The sequence below is a fragment of the Neolamprologus brichardi genome, chromosome 15 (assembly GCF_056152115.1).
Source record: "Neolamprologus brichardi isolate AB-2024 chromosome 15, ASM5615211v1, whole genome shotgun sequence".
In the NCBI taxonomy this organism is placed as follows: Eukaryota; Metazoa; Chordata; class Actinopteri; order Cichliformes; family Cichlidae; genus Neolamprologus; species Neolamprologus brichardi.
The window spans coordinates 37,817,952-37,837,424 of NC_142118.1; the positions used below are offsets into that span (position 1 = coordinate 37,817,952).

At 41.6% G+C, this 19,473-nt stretch overlaps 1 protein-coding gene across 1 annotated transcript in view; it reads left to right on the top strand.

Moving 5' to 3' along the window:
• LOC102788625 (uncharacterized) overlaps positions 1–19,473 on the top strand; it is a 43,683-nt gene that overhangs the window by 14,691 nt on the left and 9,519 nt on the right. The window contains exons 7-16 of the mRNA XM_087852858.1: positions 226–304; positions 468–672; positions 862–2,668; positions 4,947–5,120; positions 5,399–5,572; positions 12,692–12,865; positions 13,089–13,262; positions 13,458–13,628; positions 13,886–14,059; positions 15,874–16,047. Coding sequence (XP_087708984.1) covers positions 226–304; positions 468–672; positions 862–2,668; positions 4,947–5,120; positions 5,399–5,572; positions 12,692–12,865; positions 13,089–13,262; positions 13,458–13,628; positions 13,886–14,059; positions 15,874–16,047 — 3,306 coding nt within the window. The remainder of the gene's footprint in view (positions 1–225; positions 305–467; positions 673–861; positions 2,669–4,946; positions 5,121–5,398; positions 5,573–12,691; positions 12,866–13,088; positions 13,263–13,457; positions 13,629–13,885; positions 14,060–15,873; positions 16,048–19,473) is intronic.

Here is a 19,473-nt window from a genome sequence, read left to right on the forward strand (position 1 = left end):
AAAGCTGATTCTTTTAAAGTGAGACACAGTTTAAACGCTGAAATACTTCCACTGACTGACAGTAATTTCTCAGAGTGCTGACCCTAAAACTCAAAACTGCTGCCATTCACTCTCACAGAAAAACAGTAAGCTGAGCTGTTAATTCGGTTAATTGGCAGGATCATTACATTTTGACAACTCCAGGGAAATTCAGGCTTGACCTAATTCTTCATGATTCCTCCACAGAGTGGACCAGGAGAGCTCAGAGGTTCCTAGTGGTCAGTCTGCCCAGCAGCCTCAAACCCACCTGGACTCCATATTTATGGTCTGTACATGTACAACAACTACTTTTTACATCTATTCTGTTCACAGTCATCTCCATGCTGCTCTTTGTAGACCAGTGGATTGTCAGTGTGTCCAACATGGATCTGATGTTTGGCTCCATAATTTTAGTCCGATTGGGTCATTCACAAAGTATTCTGTTCCAGCTGCTGGAGGACAACATCATCACTTTTGTGAAGAAGGAGCTGAAGAAGATCCAGAAGGTTCTGAGTCCAGATTACCCAGAATGCTTACAGAGTCAGAAAGAGGATGATGACCAGATGAAGAGCAACAGAGAGGCATTTGTGAAGATCACACTTAACTTCCTGAGGAGAATGAAGCAGGAGGAGCTGGCTGACCGTCTGCAGAGCAGTAAGAAGATTTCTCTACAGATTTGGTGCCAGATTTACTAAATGGGGCAAAATAATACATGAGCGCAGTCCCCAAATAGTGATGGTGTAGTTAGTTTTGCAGATGACCAAGATGTTTTCAATCCTTCTTGACAGAAATCAAATTATCATGTGCACTTCATTGATGTTTTTTGTTTCTTTATTCTTTTAGGAACTTTGAGTGGAATTTGTCAATCTACATTTAAATCTAATCTGAAGAAGAGGTTCCAGTGTGTGTTTGAGGGGATCGCTAAAGCAGGAAACCCAACCCTTCTGAATCAGATCTACACAGAGCTCTACATCACAGAGCGAGGTACTGCAGAGGTCAATGATCAACATGAGGTCAGACAGATTGAAAAAGCATTCAGGAAACCAGACAGACCAGAAACAACAATCAGACAAGAAGACATCTTTAAAGCCTCACCTGGAAGAGATGAACCAATCAGAACAGTGCTGACAAAGGGAGTGGCTGGAATTGGGAAAACAGTCTTAACACAGAAATACACCCTGGACTGGGCTGAAGACAAAGCCAACCAGGACATCCAGTTCATATTTCCATTCACTTTCAGAGAGTTGAATGTGCTGAAAGAGGAAAAGTTCAGCTTGGTGGAACTTGTTCATCACTTCTTTACTGAAACCAAAGAAGCGGGAATCTGCAGCTTGGAAGACTTCCAGGTTGTGTTCATCTTTGATGGTCTGGATGAGTGTCGACTTCCTCTGGACTTCCACAAAACTACCAACTACCTAACTGACCCTAGAAAGTCCACCTCGGTGGATGTGCTGCTGATAAACATCATCAAGGGGAACCTACTTCCCTCTGCTCGCCTCTGGATAACCACACGACCTGCAGCAGCCAAACAGATCCCTTTTGCATATATTGACATGGTAACAGAGGTCAGAGGGTTCACTGACTCACAGATGGAGGAGTACTTCCTGAAGAGATTCAGCAATGAGATGAACGCCAACACGAACATCTCCCACATCAAGACATTTCAAAGCCTCTACATCATGTGTCACATCCCAGTCTTCTGCTGGATCACTGCTACAGTTCTGGAGGATGTGCTGAAAACCAAAGAGGGTGCAAAGTTTACCCTGACCTTGACTGACATGTACATCCACTTCCTGGCGGTTCAGGACAAAGTGAAGAAGGTCAAGTATGATGGAGGCGCTGAGACAGATCCACACTGGAGTCCAAAGAGCAGGAAGATGATTGAGTCTCTGGGAAAACTAGCTTTTGATCAGCTGCAGAAAGGAAACCTGATCTTCTATGAATCAGACCTGACAGAGTGTGGCATCGATATCAGAGAAGCCTCAGTGTACTCAGGAATGTTCACACAGATCTTTAAAGAGGAGAGAGGATTGTATCAGGACAAGGTGTTCTGCTTCATCCATCTGAGTGTTCAGGAGTTTCTGGCTGCTCTTCATGTCCATTTGACCTTCATCAACTCTGGACTCAATCTGCTGGAAGAGGAACAACAAACAACATCCAAGAAGTTCACAAGAAGTAAATCTTTCGAAATGCAATTTTTTTTCCAGAGTGCTGTGAACAAGGCCTTACAGAGCCCAAATGGACACCTGGACTTGTTCCTCCGCTTCCTCCTGGGTCTTTCACTGCAGACCAATCAGACTCTCCTACAAGGCCTGCTGATACAGGCAGGAAGTAGCTCACAGAGCAATCAGGAAACCATCCAGTACATCAAGAAGAAGCTCAGTGAGAATCTGTCTGCAGAGAAAAGCATCAATCTGTTCTACTGTCTGAATGAACTGAAAGATTGTTCTCTAGTAGAGGAGATCCAACAGCGCATGAGATCAGGAAGTCTCTGCACAGATGAACTGTCTCCTGCTCAGTGGTCAGCTCTGGTCTTCATCTTGCTGTCATCAGAAAAAGATCTGGATGTGTTTGACCTGAAGAAATACTCTGCTTCAGAGGAGGCTCTTCTGAGGCTTCTGCCAGTGGTCCAAGCCTCCAACAAAGCTCTGTAATTAAATGCGTACTTATACCTTTCTATCTATATAAATAACTATCTACGATCTGGCAATCGAACTTGGAGAGATCCATCGATTAATTGAGTCAATGATTTTATTCAGCCATAGGGCCATATCTTCACACATTAATCCAGTTTGATTTGTCAGGTGATATGCATAACCAGTATGCATAATTTGGTATGATTTTATCTTGGTCATTGTCAACCTCCCTTGGGTGCAATTTGGATTTCAGCCTTGGAAATTCTAGGCTCTACTCATGACAGGCGTTCCTGTATACTATGCTGGCCACTTGGTTATGGCTTCCCATGTATGGTAAAATCCTCCATGCATGTTACGAAGCTTTGTTGTCTTGATTCCAGTGACTTACTCTCTGCAGGTATTTGGTGATTGCAGCTTTCCTAGTGACCTCTCACTTCCCCCGCCCCTGAGAGTACACCCTAGATGGTTAAGTGGAGAATATTTGATAAAATTTGATTTATTCTCCTGGCTTCAATATCTCTGGTATACTTCTTCAAGCGGTTAACTAAAGCTTTTGGTCTTTGCTTGGCATTTTCTGGTCTGAGATATAGACAACTTGTTGTGCTTATTAGATGCTTCCTTTTCTTTGTCACACTTTTCTACAGTTCTAATAGTTGGCTAACTTTCCTCCATTCATCTTGGCCTGTAGTCTCCTTGACATGGAGGGTACTGCTTCTTGTGTCAGGAGCAGTGTTGGTCAAGTTACTTGAAAAAAGTAATCAGTAACTAATTACTGATTACTTCTGGAAAAAAGTAATCCAGTTAAAAACATGATTTACAACCTGAATAGGCAATAAAGCGATAGATCTTTCAACCCAATTCTACTTTTTCTGCATAATCCATCATATAAAATATAATCAAATGAAAAAGTCTCTTTTTAAAACTTGCTTTATTAGTTTTAATCTTTTAACTTTATGCATCAAGCAAAAATTAAATTATATGCAAAATTCTCTGACTGGAAGAAATTTCAGTGATGCACACTGTCTTGCTGGTATATGTATGATTTCTATACATTTTACGTCAGATAAAAACTTTGGTTGTAACGAGACATTTTCAATGAGAATAAGAAAGAAAAGTATTTCTTTGTGCTCCCCCTCTCCCTGTTAATGCCCTACCTGGCCCCCTGGCAAAACTTTGCTAGACCCGCTGCTGCACAGTTACCAGCTGTCAGCTACAAAGGATCCTGGTGTTATTTATCTCTCAGAAACAGTTCATAACTTCCCTTCAACTCATTCATGTCACCTAAAAGGTAAACCTGTTTCTCCATCACCTGTTCAGCTCTGATGATTCAGTAAGAACATCTCCTGGTTTCATCTTCATGTTTCCCTCTCACCAGATAACCAAACCGATATCATGACCAGCAGCTTTTACAGCTGTGGCTCCAGCAAACATCAGCTGATACTAGAAATTAATATTAAATAAATTCTAACAACAGCTGCTGTTGTTTAGCGCGACATCCGCTGGTTTCCTCTTTCTGGCGAGAGAAAAGCCGATCAGCTGATCATTGATCAGTATCATGATTGAAGTAACAACAGGAGAGAGAGGGGGAGAGAATGAGAGAAGAAAAGGCAATAAAATAAAATTCACTATCAGTAACATCATAGCACCCACCCAGCTGTATAGAAATGCTAGCTAGTACGCAGTACGAGTTATTGTAACTGACGGTAAAAAGTCAGAACAACAAAAATAAACTACACTTAAACTTGGTTTATATCTGACCCAGATAGACTGCAGGTCATAACTTCTTACCTGAAGTTCAGTTCACCTGACACTCGGACCGGCGGCCGCCTCAGGTCTCTCCTCCCTCTTCCTCCCCTTTCCCTCATTCAACTGCTGGCCCCTGTCCGCCATTGCCACCACCAAACAACTGAGTTATTTTTACACATCAGCCAGCATCTGGCCAATCTACCACCTTTCATTGTTTATACCCTTAGAAAAAATCGGCCCATAAAAACAAAAAATCACCATCGGCCCACCGGGCAAATGCCCAGTATACCTGATGGCCAGTCCAGCTATGGTCGTGCCATCAGTTAACCCTTCGCGTGCCAGCTGTGGCATGTGTGGCCAGGGTTGCCGACCCCTGGTGTAGATGTTCAGTGTCAAAGAATGCATAGGTCTCAGAGGTCCCACGACCTCTTGATGAGAAGAATATGTTCTAGTCTATATTTATATTTAACCTATGATTACTGTTTACTAGTAACAGAATAAGGTATTGACCAGTAGTAATAGCTTTGTTTTGTTTTGTTTTTTCAGATTGAGTGGCTGTAACCTTTCCGAGAGAAGCTGTAAAGCACTGTCCTCATTTCTCAGATCCCAGTCCTCTAATGTGAGAGAGCTGAACCTGAACAATAATAACCTGCAAGATACAGGAGTGAAGTTTCTGTCTGTTGGAGTGGAGAGTCCACATTGTAAACTGGAATCTCTCAGGTCAGATCAAGTCGTATTTTGTTTTTCAACAAGCAACAACAATAAACAGTAATAACTGTTGCTAATTAAATGGACTTCTTCTACAAAATGCTGCCTTTGAATTTTTAGTAATGGAGTAGAAGTCACTGTTTAATATAATATTTGTAAGAATTCTAGCCAGTCCTGCTATTAGCTGAAATACTGGCTAATGTCAGATCTTGTCTCTGAAACACGAATACACTTTATCACCAGGGTTTTTTTTTTTGTCTTCTTGTTTATGTTTGTTTGTTTTTCCTTAGACTTAGAGGTTGTAACCTTTCAGAAAGAAGTTGCGAAGCTTTGTTTCCAGTTCTCATATCCGATTGCTCTAGTCTCAAAGAGCTGGACCTGAGTGACAACAATCTGCAGGACTCAGGTGTGAAGCATCTGTCGCTTGCAGCAACGAATCCACACTGTAAACTACAGACTCTAAGGTCAGATCAAGTGTTTGTTCTCTCTTAAAAAATAAAAAGATATAACCAATAAGAACTGCCAATAGTTAAGTGAACTTCACCCACATGTTGTTTTTTCTTTGAATTCTTATATTTTAGTATGAATTACAGTAAACTACTACATTTGTCATGTTGTGAGGTCTAGGTTTGAGCCACCAATGTACACTCAGAAGGTGATTTGCACAAAAAAATATTCATTTTTTAGGTTGGATAAACAATCTAAGAAAATCTAAGAGCCGTGAACACAACATCTAAAACATTAAACTCTTGCCCATCTATCCATAGGGAAAATACCAAAAGTCTAACATACTGTAGAAAGGGCAGAGCTAAAAAACAAAACAAAGTAAGATATTCAACAGTGGTGAATACATGAGTGTAAAAAGACACAGCTGAAACCAAGGATAAATACTAAATGCAAGACATCGGAAATGAAGTAATTGAGCTCTATCAGTCTGGAAAACGTTATAAAGTCATTTTTAAAGCTGTGGGACTCCTGCGAACCGCAGTGAGAACCATTATCCACAAATGGCAAAAACATGGAACAGTTCACCACTGTTCCATGCGATGACTCATCCAAGAGGTCACAAAGGACCCCAGAACAACATCCAAAGAACTACAGGCCTCACTTGCCTCAGTTAAGGTCCGTGTTCATGACTCCACCATAAGAAAGAGACTGGGCAAAAATGGCTCACACGGCAGAGTTCCAAGCTGCAAACCCTGCTGACCAAAAGGAACATAAAGGCTTGTCTCAGTTATGCCAGCATGCATTTTGGGGATCCCAATACTTTTGGGAAAATACTCTGTGAACTGATGAGACAAAAGTTGAACTTTTTGGACAGTGTGTATTCCATTACATCTGGTGTAAAAGTAACACAGCATTTCATAAAAGAAACATCACACCAACAGTTAAATATGGTGGTGGTAGTGTGATGATCTGAGGCTGCTTTGCTGCCTCAGGACGCGGAAGACTTACTGTGGTAAATGGAACCATGAATTCTGCTCTGTACCAAAACATCCTGAAGGAGAATGTCCAGCCATCTGTTAGTGACCTCTTGCTGAAGCGCACTTGAGTTCTACAACAGGGCAATAATCCAAAACGCAGCAATTCAGCCTCTAAATGGCTTAAAAATAACAAAATGAAGACTTTGGAGTGACCTAGTCCAAGTCCTGACCTGAATCTGTTTGGGATACTGTGGCATGATCTTAAAAAGGCAGTTTATGCTTTTAAGCCGACCAACATTGTTTAATTAAAACAATTCAATTCAATTCAATTCAATTTTATTTATTTAGCCCAAATCACAACAAAAGTCGCCTCAAGGCGCTTCATAGATACAGAGAAAACCCCAACAATCATATGACCCCCTATGAGCAAGCACTTTGGCGACAGTGGGGAAGGAAAAACTCCCTTTTAACAGGAAGAAACCTCCGGCAGAACCAGGCTCAGGGAGGGGCGGCCATCTGCTGCGACCGGTTGGGGTGAGAGAAGGAAGACAGGATAAAAGACATGCTGTGGAAGAGAGACAGAGATGATTCAATGCAGAGAGGTCTGTTAACACATAGTGAGTGAGAAAGGTGACTGGAAAGGAAAAACTCAATGCATCATGGGAATCCCCCGACAGCCTACGTCTGTTGCAGCATAACTAAGGGAGGATTCGGGGTCACCTGGTCTAGCCCTAACTATATGCTTTAGCAAAAAGGATAGTTTTAAGCATAATCTTGAAAGTAGAGATAGTATCTGTCTCCCGAATCCAAACTGGAAGCTGGTTCCACAGAAGAGGGACCTGAAAACTGAAGGCTCTCCCTCCCATTCTACTTTTAAATACTCTAGGAACAACAAGTAGGCCTGCAGTGCGAGAGCAAAGTGCTCTAATAGGGTGATATGGTACAACAAGGTCATTAAGATAAGATGGGGCCTGATTGTTTAAGATCTTGTATGTGAGGAGCAGGATTTTGAATTGAATTCTGGATTTAACAGGAAGCCAATGAAGGGAAGCCAAAACAGGAGAAATATGCTCTCTCTTTCTAGTCCCTGTCAGTACTCTTGCTACAGCATTTTGGATTAGCTGAAGGCTTTTCAGCGAGCTTTTTGGACATCCTGATAATAATGAATTACAGTAGTCCAGCCTGGAAGTAATAAATGCATGAACTAGTTTTTCAGCGTCACTCTGAGACAGGATATTTCTAACTTTAGAGATGTTGTGCAAATGGAAGAAAGCAGTCTTACATATTTGTTTAATATGTGCGTTGAAGGACATATCCTGCTCAAAAATGACTCCAAGGTTCCTCACAGCGTTACTGGAGGCCAAGGTAATGCCATCCAGAGTAAGAATCTGGTTAGATACCATATTTCTAAGTTTTTCAGGGCCGAGTACAGTAACCTCAGTTTTATCTGAATTAAAAAGCAGAAAGTTAGCAGCCATCCAGGTCTTAATGTCTTTGGGACATTCCTGGAGTTTAACTAATTGGTGTGTGTTACCTGGCTTCATAGATAGAGTTGGGTGTCATCTGCATAGCAGTGAAAATGTATGCTATGTCTTCTAATGATGCTGCCTAGGGGAAGCATGTATAGTGTAAACAGAATTGGTCCTAGCACTAAACCCTGTGGAACTCCATAATTAACCTCAGTGTGTGAAGAGGACTCTCCATTTACTTGTACAAATTGGAGTCTATTATATAGATATGATACAAACCACTGCAGCACAGTACCTGTAATACCTATAGCATGTTCTAATCGCTCTAATAGGATATTATGGTCAACAGTATCGAATGCTGCACTGAGGTCTAGCTGGACAAGCACAGAGATGAGTCCACTGTCACACGCCATAAGAAGATCATTTGTAACCTTCACTAAAGCTGTTTCTGTGCTGTGATGAGCTCTGAAACCTGACTGAAACTCTTCCAATAAGCCATTCCTCTGCAGATGATCTGTTAGCTGTTTGACAACTACTCTTTCAAGGATTTTTGATATGAAAGGAATGTTGGAGATTGGCCTATAATTAGCTAGGTCTGCTGGGTCTAGAGATGGCTTTTTGAGTAAAGGTTTAACTACAGCCAGCTTGAAGGCCTGTGGTACATAGCCGATTATTAGAGATAGGTTGATCATATTTAAGATCGAAGAATTAATTAATGGCAGGACTTCTTTGAGCAGTTTTGTAGGAATGGGGTCTAAAAGACACGTTGATGGTTTGGAGGAAGTAATTATTGAAGTTAACTCAGAAAGATCAATTGGAGAAAAAGAGTCTAACTTAACATCAATGGTACTAAGAGTAGCTGTAGATAATATTACATCTGTGGGATGATTATTGGTAATTTATTTTCTAATGATAAAAATTTTATTTGTGAAGAAGTTCATGAAGTCATTACTTACCAGCTTACGAGTCATCTGCTTTAGGGTACGTGTTTGAGAATTATACCACGGAGTCGGGTACTTCTGATTTGAGACCTTACTTTTCACAGGAGCTACAGTATCCAGAGACGTACATAGTGAGGAGGTAAATTTATTAACAAGATAATCAACCTCTGTTGGAGTAGCGTTCAGGTAGCTGCTCTGCTCTATGTTGGTACAGGGCATTGACGATGATAACAGTGGGTGGATTATATAATAATGGATTGGATTTATATAGCGCTTTTCAAGGCACCCAAAGCGCTTTACAATGCCACATTCATTCACTCTCGCATTCACACACTGGTGGAGGCAAGCTACGGTTGTAGCCACAGCTGCCCTGGGGCAGACTGACAGAAGCGAGGCTGCCATATCACGCCATCAGCCCCTCTGGCCAACGCCAGTAGGCAGTAGGGTAAAGTGTCTTGCCCAAGGACACAACGACCAGGACAGAGAGCCCAGGGATCAAACCGGCGACCTTCCGGTTACAGATGCGCTTCCCAACCCCCTGAGCCACGGTCGCCCATATTCTTAAACTTAGTTACACCACTTTCAGAAAGACATCTACTTTGATAAAGTCTACTCTCCACTGCTGTGTAACAAATTATTGTAAATGTAAATGTTATCAGGAAATGATCAGACAGGAGAGGGTTTTCAGGAAACACTGTTAAATGTTCAGTTTCTATGCCATATGTTAAAACAAGATCTAGAGTGTGATTAAAGTGGTGGGTGGATTCTTTTACATTTTGAGAGAAGCCAATTGAGTCTAATAACAGATTAAATGCCATGTTGAGGCTGTCATTTATAGCATTAACATGGATGTTAATATCACCCACAATAATTATTTTATCTGAGCTGAGAACTCAATCAGATAAAAAGTCTGAGAAATCAGACAGAAACTCTGTGTAAGGCCCAGGTGGACGATAGATGATAACAAGTAAGACTGGTTTCTGAGTTTTACAGGTGGGGTGGACAAGGCTAAGCATCAGGCTTTCAAATGAATTAAAAGTCTGTCTTGGTCTTTCGTTAATTAATAGGCTGGTGTGAAAAATTGCTGCCACACCGCCCCCTCGGCCTGTGCCTCGAGATTTCTGGTAGTTAGAATGACTCGGGGGTGTTGATTTATTTAAACTAACATAATCATCCTGCTGCAACCAGGTTTCTGTAAGGCAGAGTAAATCAATTTGTTGATCAATTATTAAGTCATGTACTAACAGAGACTTGGAGGAGAGAGACCTAATATTTAATAATCCACATTTCACTGTTTTACTCTTTGGTTCAGATGTGGATACTGTATTGTTCTTTCTTTGTGATTGTTTATGTTTAAGTTGTTTATTGCTGGTTTTTAGTTTGTTTTTTGTCTTTTTGGGAGCTGACACAGTCTCTATGGAGATGGGTTTTTGGGGGGGTAGCAGGAGGAGAGAAGCTGCAGAGAGGCGTGTAAGACTGCAACTCTGCTTACTAGTCCCAACTCTGGATAGTCATATTTTGGGGGGTTTAATAAATTTGTCGATATTTCTAGAAATGAGAGCTGCTCCATCCAAAGTGGGATGGATGCCGTCTCTCCTAAGAAGACCAGGTTTCCTCCAGAAGGTTTGCCAATTATTTATGAAGCCCACATCGTTTCTGGGACACCACTCAGACAGCCAGCAATTTAAGGAGAACATGCGGCTAAACATGTTACTCCTGGTCTGATTGGTGAAGGGACTAGAGAAAACTACAGAGTCCGACATTGTTTTGGCAAAGTTGCACACCGATTCAATATTGATTTTAGTGACCTCCGATTGGCGTAACCGGGTGTCATTACTGCCGACGTGAATTATGATTTTACTGAATTTACGTTTACCCTTAGCCAGCAGTTTTAAATTTCCTTCAGTGTCGCCTGCTCTGGCCCCTGGAAGAAAATTGGCTGTGGTTGCCGGTGTCTCTAGCTTCACATGTCTGAGAACAGAATCACCAATTACCAGAGTTTGACCCCGACGGGTGTTTCGCCGAGTGGGGAAAAACGGTTAGAAACATGAACAGGTTGGTGGTGTACCTGGGGCTTCTGTTTAGGACTATGCTTCCTCCTCACCATCACCCAGCCGCACTCTTTCCCCAACTGCTTGGGGTCTGCCAGGGAACAGCTAGCGGGGCCTACGCTATCTTCGGCTTCACCAGCTACAGGGGCACGGCTAGCTACGGGTGAATGAAGGGTGCGAAGCAGAGTCTCCAATTCAGTAATCCTGTCCTCCAGAGCTGCAAATATGCTACATTTGTTACAGATATCATTACTGCTAAAGGAGGCCGAGGAGTAACTAAAGTGGTGAAGGTGAAGTAGCCATGGTGCTAACGAGTCGGCTACGAGCTAAGCTAAGGTAGCGAAACAGTACAGAGACAGCGAGTGAATACTTTGGCTATAAATTAGGTAGTGAGTACACAGAAAGTGTGCTTTGGATTAAGCACGTGAAGATTATACTATGAAAAAAGAATGTATTTAAAAGTTTTTAATTAAATTGCTAAGCAGATAAGCTACTCAGAAACACCACTGTGTTTGAGCAGGAACAGGAAGTGATACTCTACCACAGAGCGAGCGAACACCAAGTGACAGCGCCACCAAGAGTGGAAAATCTCCAGGCAGCCAGGCAGGATATCCAGGCTTCAAATACATTCTGGAAAGATGAGTCGGCCACAGTTCCTCCACAGTGCTGTTAAAGACTCATTGCCAGTTTTTGCAAATGTTTGATTGCATTTGTTGCTGTTAAGGGTAGTACAACCTGCATTTAGAAACTGCTTTTTGTGTTTATCTTTTTCTAATATTTAAATTTGTTTGATGATCTGAAACATTTAAGTGTGACAAATGTACAAAAAAGAAAAGGAAATCGGGAAGGGGCCAAACGTTTTCACACCACTGTATGTGTTTCTCTAATCTTTGGATTTCTTTAGGTCTTGTTTTATTTTAGTTCTCTTTTGTCTCCTGTGTCTTGCATTTAGTCATTACCCTCCAGCTTTACATTAAAGGAAATAACAAGGACTGCAAAAGCATTCATGACACCACTTTATATCTTTATTTTTATGATGTAAACCATAGTACAAGACACAGTGGCAGGTTCTCTACAATCTTGCATTGTGTGTGTATTGCACTTTAAGGTTATCGCTTCAGATGATGCAAAACGATTGGTATTACCTGGAACATGCTTTTTACACAGTTGAAGTTTGTTATTATGCTTCTTTGTTGGGTTTTAATTCCTCAGATGACTCCTTTCAACAATGTCCTTGTCTTTTAAAGCCATAGGATATATACATTACCATGTCATCTTAGGTAATGCCGCTTGACATATGCATTTGTGAATTTGTCTTTTGTCTTGCTCACAGTCCTAACATCCTGGTCCGTATAGCTGCAGTAGCCAAAACATTTTAATATCTGCTGCCCACTGCTCCTCCTGCTTGTGTGTCAACCTAATATGATATTGCTCTTGCACTATTCAAACCACATGATTCATCTGCTACTGGGCTCTTCTAAATGTGACAGTTTTTGTTTTAGTTCTATGAATGGTAAAGCTTTAAGGACTAGAGTCGGTCATAAAATAGGATAAAATATTGCCAGATCAAGTAACTCTTTGATGAAGCATAAAAACTCTTGAACTCTAGTGTTTTTTGTCGTCTTAAAAATTTTGAGTGCAGCTGTTGTGGTATTAATAAGATGGAATATAACTGAATTTTTGTTTATAATTTTTTAGAGTGAGTCATGGTAATCTCACAGAGAGAAGTTGTGAAGCTCTGTCCTCGGTTCTCAACTGCCAGTCCTCTAGTCTGAGAGTGTTGAACCTGAGTAACAACAACCTGCAGGATTCAGGCATAAAGCGTCTGTGTGCTGGACTGAAGAGTCCTCACTGTAAACTAGAAGTTCTTGTGTGAGTGAAGTGGTAATGTGTTTATCTGTTTACGTAAATATTCATGTCCCATATTTAATATTTTAATGTTTTACAGATTAAAAAAAATAAATTTTTTGATGAGTTTAAGACAATGGCAAGCTCTATTTCTAAACTAGCATTAAATATTGCAAAATCTAGTAGCTCCCTTAGTAAGCATGATTCTGCTTTAACAACGGTGTTATTTGTCTTCCTAATTTTTCAGACTGAGTGACTGTGACCTCTCAGAAAGAAGTTGTGAAGATCTGTCCTCACTTTTCAGTTCAGAATCATCTAGTCTGACTGAGCTGGACATTAGTAGCAATAACTTTCAGGATACAGGAATGAAGCATCTCTGTATTGCACTGCACAGTCCATACTGTACACTCAAAATTCTCAGGTCAGACCAACTGATATTGCTTATTTATTTGTTTTTGTTTTTTCTATCAATTTTAAAAAAAAACATACATTACAAAATGTACACACTTTGTGTTATATTTGTATTTTAAGCATTGGAATTTAATTTTTGATTTGTTTAACATAAAATAAAGAATTCAGTCAGTAATTAAGCAAGATTACATATTTACACATCTAGATTAAGGAGCTGTAATCTCTCAGAGAGAAGCTGTGAAGATTTGTCCTCAGTTCTTAGCTCCCAGTCCTCTAGTCTGAGAGAGGTAGACCTGAGTAACAACGACCTGCGGGATTCAGGAGTGAAGCTTCTTTCTGTTGGAGTGAAGAGCTCAACTGAGATGAAAACTCTCAGGTCAGATAAAGTGATATCCTTTTGATAAAATTACAAAAATACATTTTAACTATTTTAGGTAATTATATGAACTATATGAATGCTATTATTCTTTCTTTTTCTTTTTTTTCTAAGTCATAGTAAAGAGCACCATTTCTGACTTGTTTAACACAAGGGACTGCTTTCGCTATTTCCAAATCTAGTAATTTGTCACTAAGATAGGAATACTCATTAACACCAGTATTTCTTTTTCCTTTGTTCTTCCTAATAAATTTTAGACTGAGTGGCTGTAAACTCTCTGAGATGAGCTGTGAAGCTCTGTCCTCAGTTCTCACCTCCCAGCCTTCTAGTCTGAGAGAGCTGTACCTAAGTGACAATGACCTGGGCGATTCAGGAATTAAGCTGCTGTCTTCTGGAGTGGAGAGTACACTGTGTAAACTGGAAATTCTCACGTAAGGATTTAGACTTTTCAATAAAGATCATTTACTGCATGAATAAATGGTAATTTAGATGATAACTCATTTAGAATTGTATCTGTAAGTATGTATTGGTACATTACCATTTCTCTGAATGTTCCAAATTCTACCTATTTAAAAAATATTAATGCTAGTGGCTAGTATCATATGTTAATAATAACTGGTCCACAAGGTCTAGTGTGCACCAAATCTACTCCTGCACACTGAACTTGGTGGTGAAACTTTGCAGTAATGACTTGTAACTTGTCTGTGAGTTCAGATCTTGGGGAATCTTGCGCAGTTCTAGGATACCTAAAACTTTGCACTGAAGCTGTAACAACTGTCAAGGGAGGTGGGACTGAAAGAGATTGAAGTCTGTCACTTTACATTACAGCTGAACAATGGTAAAAGGTCTCAAAATCCAGCCTTTTGTTTTTAAAATGATAGATTGCTATAACAGTTTTTCTGTATATTCTTTTGCTAAAAGTAAATAATTTTATTTATTAATTACAAATACAATTAAAGTATTAATAAGATGAATGGGAAATACAGTTTGATTAGTGAAGGTGTTCCAATATCTGATTTGTGACTGATTCAGTTTGTATGTGTGCCTCTGTACTCGGATTCTTAAATAAGCAGAAATATAAGCATGGCACACAGCTAAGAGCTTGTCTGAGATGTATATTGCTTGGACAGAATGACTAAACAAACATTTATAGAACATTTTATCTAACCATGAAGTATTTAATAAAATAAACTATGTTGAAGTATATTGTGATTGATGAGCTAAGAGTTTCTAGAGGAACAAGTGAGAGAAAATATTCCTATGTTTATGAATTAAACATGGATGTATGATGATGATAGCTGGATAACAGGTGATTACGCCAGAGTAGCAACCACTACCCAAACTCTTTGGACCCACAAATCGGTTTTGGACTTTCTGTTGGACTTTTTGACTTTGCTAGATTATAAATTCAGGAAAATTTGTCACAAGTGAGTCAATGTGGTTGTGTTGGTTATTCTGGCACAAACACCATGCTGATCCCACAAATGTTCAATGGGGTTGAGGTCTGGAGTGCAGCCAAGCTATTCAATCCCTTCACTCAGAAATTATGAAGGTAGTCTCTGGAGAGACTTGTTTTTCCAGTGACTGCAAGACCCCTCCACACAAGTCACATTGCCTCTACCAAATGCTGTTACCCTATCAGTGCACCAATCTGGATAGTGTTCCCCATATCGTCTTCACGGTTTATCATATGATCAAATTGGCTTAGGAAAAATCTGACCTTCTTACTCAGTACCACTAATCTGGTGCCAATCAGTCATCTGAAATTCAGCACCTGGAGTGCAAGAAGCTCAAAACAAGAGTCAAAAGGAGAATAAGCAATTTGGCACTGGCAAAAATGATTTGAGAAGTTTGGTTTGTTTGTTTGTTTGTTTGTTTTTTAATATTATGGGCACAACCCACATGCTCGACTCTGCTGCTCAACCCACAGAAGTATTCTCCTTAGCACTATTTAGTGATTCAAAACTCCCTAGATCCACCAGGAGAGGCCATTTCGACCCTGTCCTGAAAAGTAGAACAGTCAAAGTTTATCTCATTCACATCTGCCTCTGATCATCCAACACCCACCGTGTCTGCAGTTTCACCTCCTTAGCTCTCCTGGTCAGGCCTGAAACCTGTCCAGTTCAACTCTGGATTCTCTTTATTTGCTCTGCTTAATTCTCCACACGCTGGAATCTCTGCTCAATTCAGTTACTATTCCCATGCTGCTCTAAACCAGTTGTATTGCTATTTTGTGTGTCTGCAGACTGTCAGGATGTCTGATTACAGATCAGGGCTGTGATTCTCTGGCTTCAGCTCTGGAGTCCAACCCCTCCCATCTTAGAGAGCTGGACCTGAGCTACAATCATCCAGGAGACACAGGAATGAAGCTGCTCTTGGCTGGACAGAAGAATCCAGGCTGGAGACTTGACACTCTCAAGTATGGAGAGAATGTGTGATAGAGGAGGAAGAGCTGAGCCCTCTACTACAAAGCAAGGGCAACATAGATGAATTTTCTTTTACTTACCTGGTTTCACTCACATTAACATCAGAAAGGGGACAAGCAGTCACACGAAGCTAGTTATCAAACTGATAAGTAAACCTATGGTTTATCAATTTAGTTATAAGTGGATTCATATGAAAGGAGTGGCACTACCACCCACATAGCAAGCAGGTCTGGCCTGGATCTGGTATCAAGCCGGCACTGCTGGCTGACTTCTGGCATGATAAGACGCATGTAATCCAGATATGGGCTAGACCTGGCATAGATGGCACTGTCTATGTGATGGCATGTCATATCTGGCCCGATTATGGTTTGGTTTATGTGGCCCAGGCCCATAGAAAACAGGTCTGGCCGGGATCCGGCATCAAGCTGGCACTTCTGACTGACCGGTGTGATGGCAGAGTGTATGTAAACCAGATGTGGGCCAGGTCTGCACTATTTATGTTCCTTTTTTCCTATTTTAGTTAGAAGACCCAAATACCATGTTGCAATACTATACTGCTATGGTAGTCAACATTTCAAATGCAGGTTTAACAGGTATGTGAGTGTACACTTTGTCCAAAACCTAGTGAGGGTTTACTCATCTTTGCCAGTGGGTGGCTGTAGCTCAGGTGGTAGAGCAGGTCATCTATTGATTGGAAGGTTAGTGGTTCGATCCCTGGCTCCTCCGATCTGCATGTCGTGAATGTGTATGAATGTAGTTAGAAAGCACTCAGTTAAGAGAAGGTGTGTGTGATATGGTGAATGTGGCATGTTGTATAGAACACTTTGAGTAATCTGGGAGAGTCGAAAAATGCTATATAAGAATCAGTCCATTCACTGGCTGAACACAGTTTCGTCATGTTCCTTTTGCACTACTATGCACATGTTGTTATTACATGGCTTAATTAAGGTACACATTAGGCTGACATCTGGGGCCAGAGCTGAAACTGTTCTGGGCCAGCAGTGTGTCTGCAACTGGCCCATGGCTACACACAACTTACAATTGGCCCACATACCGCAAAGAATGACGGCCCTTTGGTGGCTCAGACCAGGTTTGCCAGAGGTAATCCACACACGGGCCAGCAAAGGACCACCAGTATGTCTGCAACTGGCCTTGTGCTGGCCACCTTTGGCAAACCAGATCTGGGCCACCAAAGGGCCGTCATTCTTTCCGGCATGTGGGCCATGTGTACATGAGCACATTGTGTGGGCCATATCTGGGCCATACCCATTTTGCTATGTGGGCAGCATCTGACCAAACATGAATAAGTGTACTAGTAGCAGATCAAAGTTTTTACAAAAGATTAAAAAATATATACTATGGAAACTAGGAAGAAGTTAACACAGACTGCAAAGCCCCTTTAACATAGGAGGCAGTGGCATACTCTGTGCTGACAGCTAACTAGAACACAGGACACAATATTTGTGCTGTACTGGCCACTGTGTTGTGCGTGTACATTTTTTTTTTTTTTTTTTTTTTACGATACTGATGTACTAGATGCGCCTGCTCCTTGTCATTTCAAAACATTTTTCTCTCTGACTTTGTATCCTCTACGAGATTTTGTGTTGTATTATGTTCAAATATTTAATTTAAAGAAATTATTGTTCATTCATAAAGAAGAAAGCTTTGTATCTATCCTGACTAGTGAAGAGTGTGTCGTTTGCACAACACTTCTTTCCTCACGAGGTCTGCAGAGCTGTTGAAAAGGCTCTGTATATGTATATGTACGTAAACCTGTGTCAAAAAGTTAACTGAACTCATGTACGTACAGAATGTTTTTTCCTTCATCAGTGGTTAAACTTAGCACAACTATAGGCTTTGTGTCTATTGGTTCCAATAAGTGGTCAAAGTTCCGTTGTTACCTCCCCCCCAAAAAGTTCCAGGGAGGTAGCCAATCAGGTCAGCTATTTGCATTGATTAGGGCTATTGCCCTGTTGTAAAATCTGTCCTTGTGTCTATTTGTTCGGGACCTCAGCAGCCTGAACCTCCTGCCAGACGGCAGCACCTTAAACCCCCGGTGTCCTGGGTGTGTACAGTCCCGTAGGATGCTGCGTGCCCTCTTGAGACAGCGAGTGCTGTACAGGTCCTTCAGGGAGGGAAGAGGATGTCCAATGATTTTTTTTTGGCCATATTGATGACCCTCTGGAGTGCCTTTCTGTGTGCTGTGGTGCAGCTGGAGAACCATACACCGATGCAATATGTCAGCACACTTTCAATGGAGCAGAGGTAGAAGACGGTCAGCAGCTCCTTCTTCAGGTCCATTTTTCTGAGGACTCTCAGAAAGTGGAAACGCTGTTGGGCCTTCTTTAAAACCGCAGAGGTGTTAGTCACAGACCTCCAATGGAGCTCTATGTGCACACCCAGAAACTTGAAACTGGAGACCCTTTCCACGCACTCCCCTTTGATGCCGACAGGCTGCAGCTCAAACTTCCTCCTTCTGAAGTCAACTACCAGTTTGTTTGTCTTGGTGGTATTGAGGTCCAGGTTGTTATCTACACACTAATCTGACAGCCTCTGAACTTCAGCTCTGTACGCCATCTCATCTCCCCCAGAGATGAGCCCCACCACGGTGGTATCATCTGCAAACTTGATGACTGCATTGTCTGGGTGGGTACTAACACGTCATGTGTGTACAGAGTGTACAGTAGGGGACTCAGTACACAGCCTTGTGGAGAGCCGGTGTTAAGGCTGAGGGCTGAGGAAAGATGAGGCCCCACTCTAACTCTCTGTACACGGAGGAAGTCTCTGATCCAGCGGCAGGTGGTAGAAGGAAGTCCGATTTCCAGCAGTTTAACTATTAGTCTATCCGGGAGTATTGTATTGAAAGCAGAGCTAAAGTCAACAAAGAGCAGCCTGGCGTGTAACGGCCCTGCACTTCCAGGTGAGAGATGGTGGTGTGGAGCGTTGTAGTAATGGCATCTTCAGTTGATCTGTTAGCTAATGTTAGTACGCTTTGGCAGTGGGACAATTGTGGCTGACTTTAGGCACGGCGGGATGTAGGACTGGGACAGTGAAGTGTTGAAGATCTTAGTGAAGACCCCAGCCAGCTGGTCTGCACACTCTTTTAGGACCCTTGCGGTTACCCCATCTGGTCCGGCGGCCTTCGTGGGGTTCACTGCCCTCAGTGTATGCCTCACCTCATATTCCTGCATTATGAGGCTTGGGCTGCTGCTGCTGTCCGATGTTTTTGCTGCTGCTGCCTCTGGTCCCTTCACCTCAAAGCATGCGTAGAAGTAGTTCAGCTCCTCCGCAAGCACCGCGTTACCCTCAGTCAACGTGGTATTGCAAGGTTTGTAGTTGGTTAATTGCTGAACTCCCTGCCATACCTGTCGTGAGTTGTTGTTGCTGAAGTGGTCTTCAGTCCTTCTCTTGTATGCTGC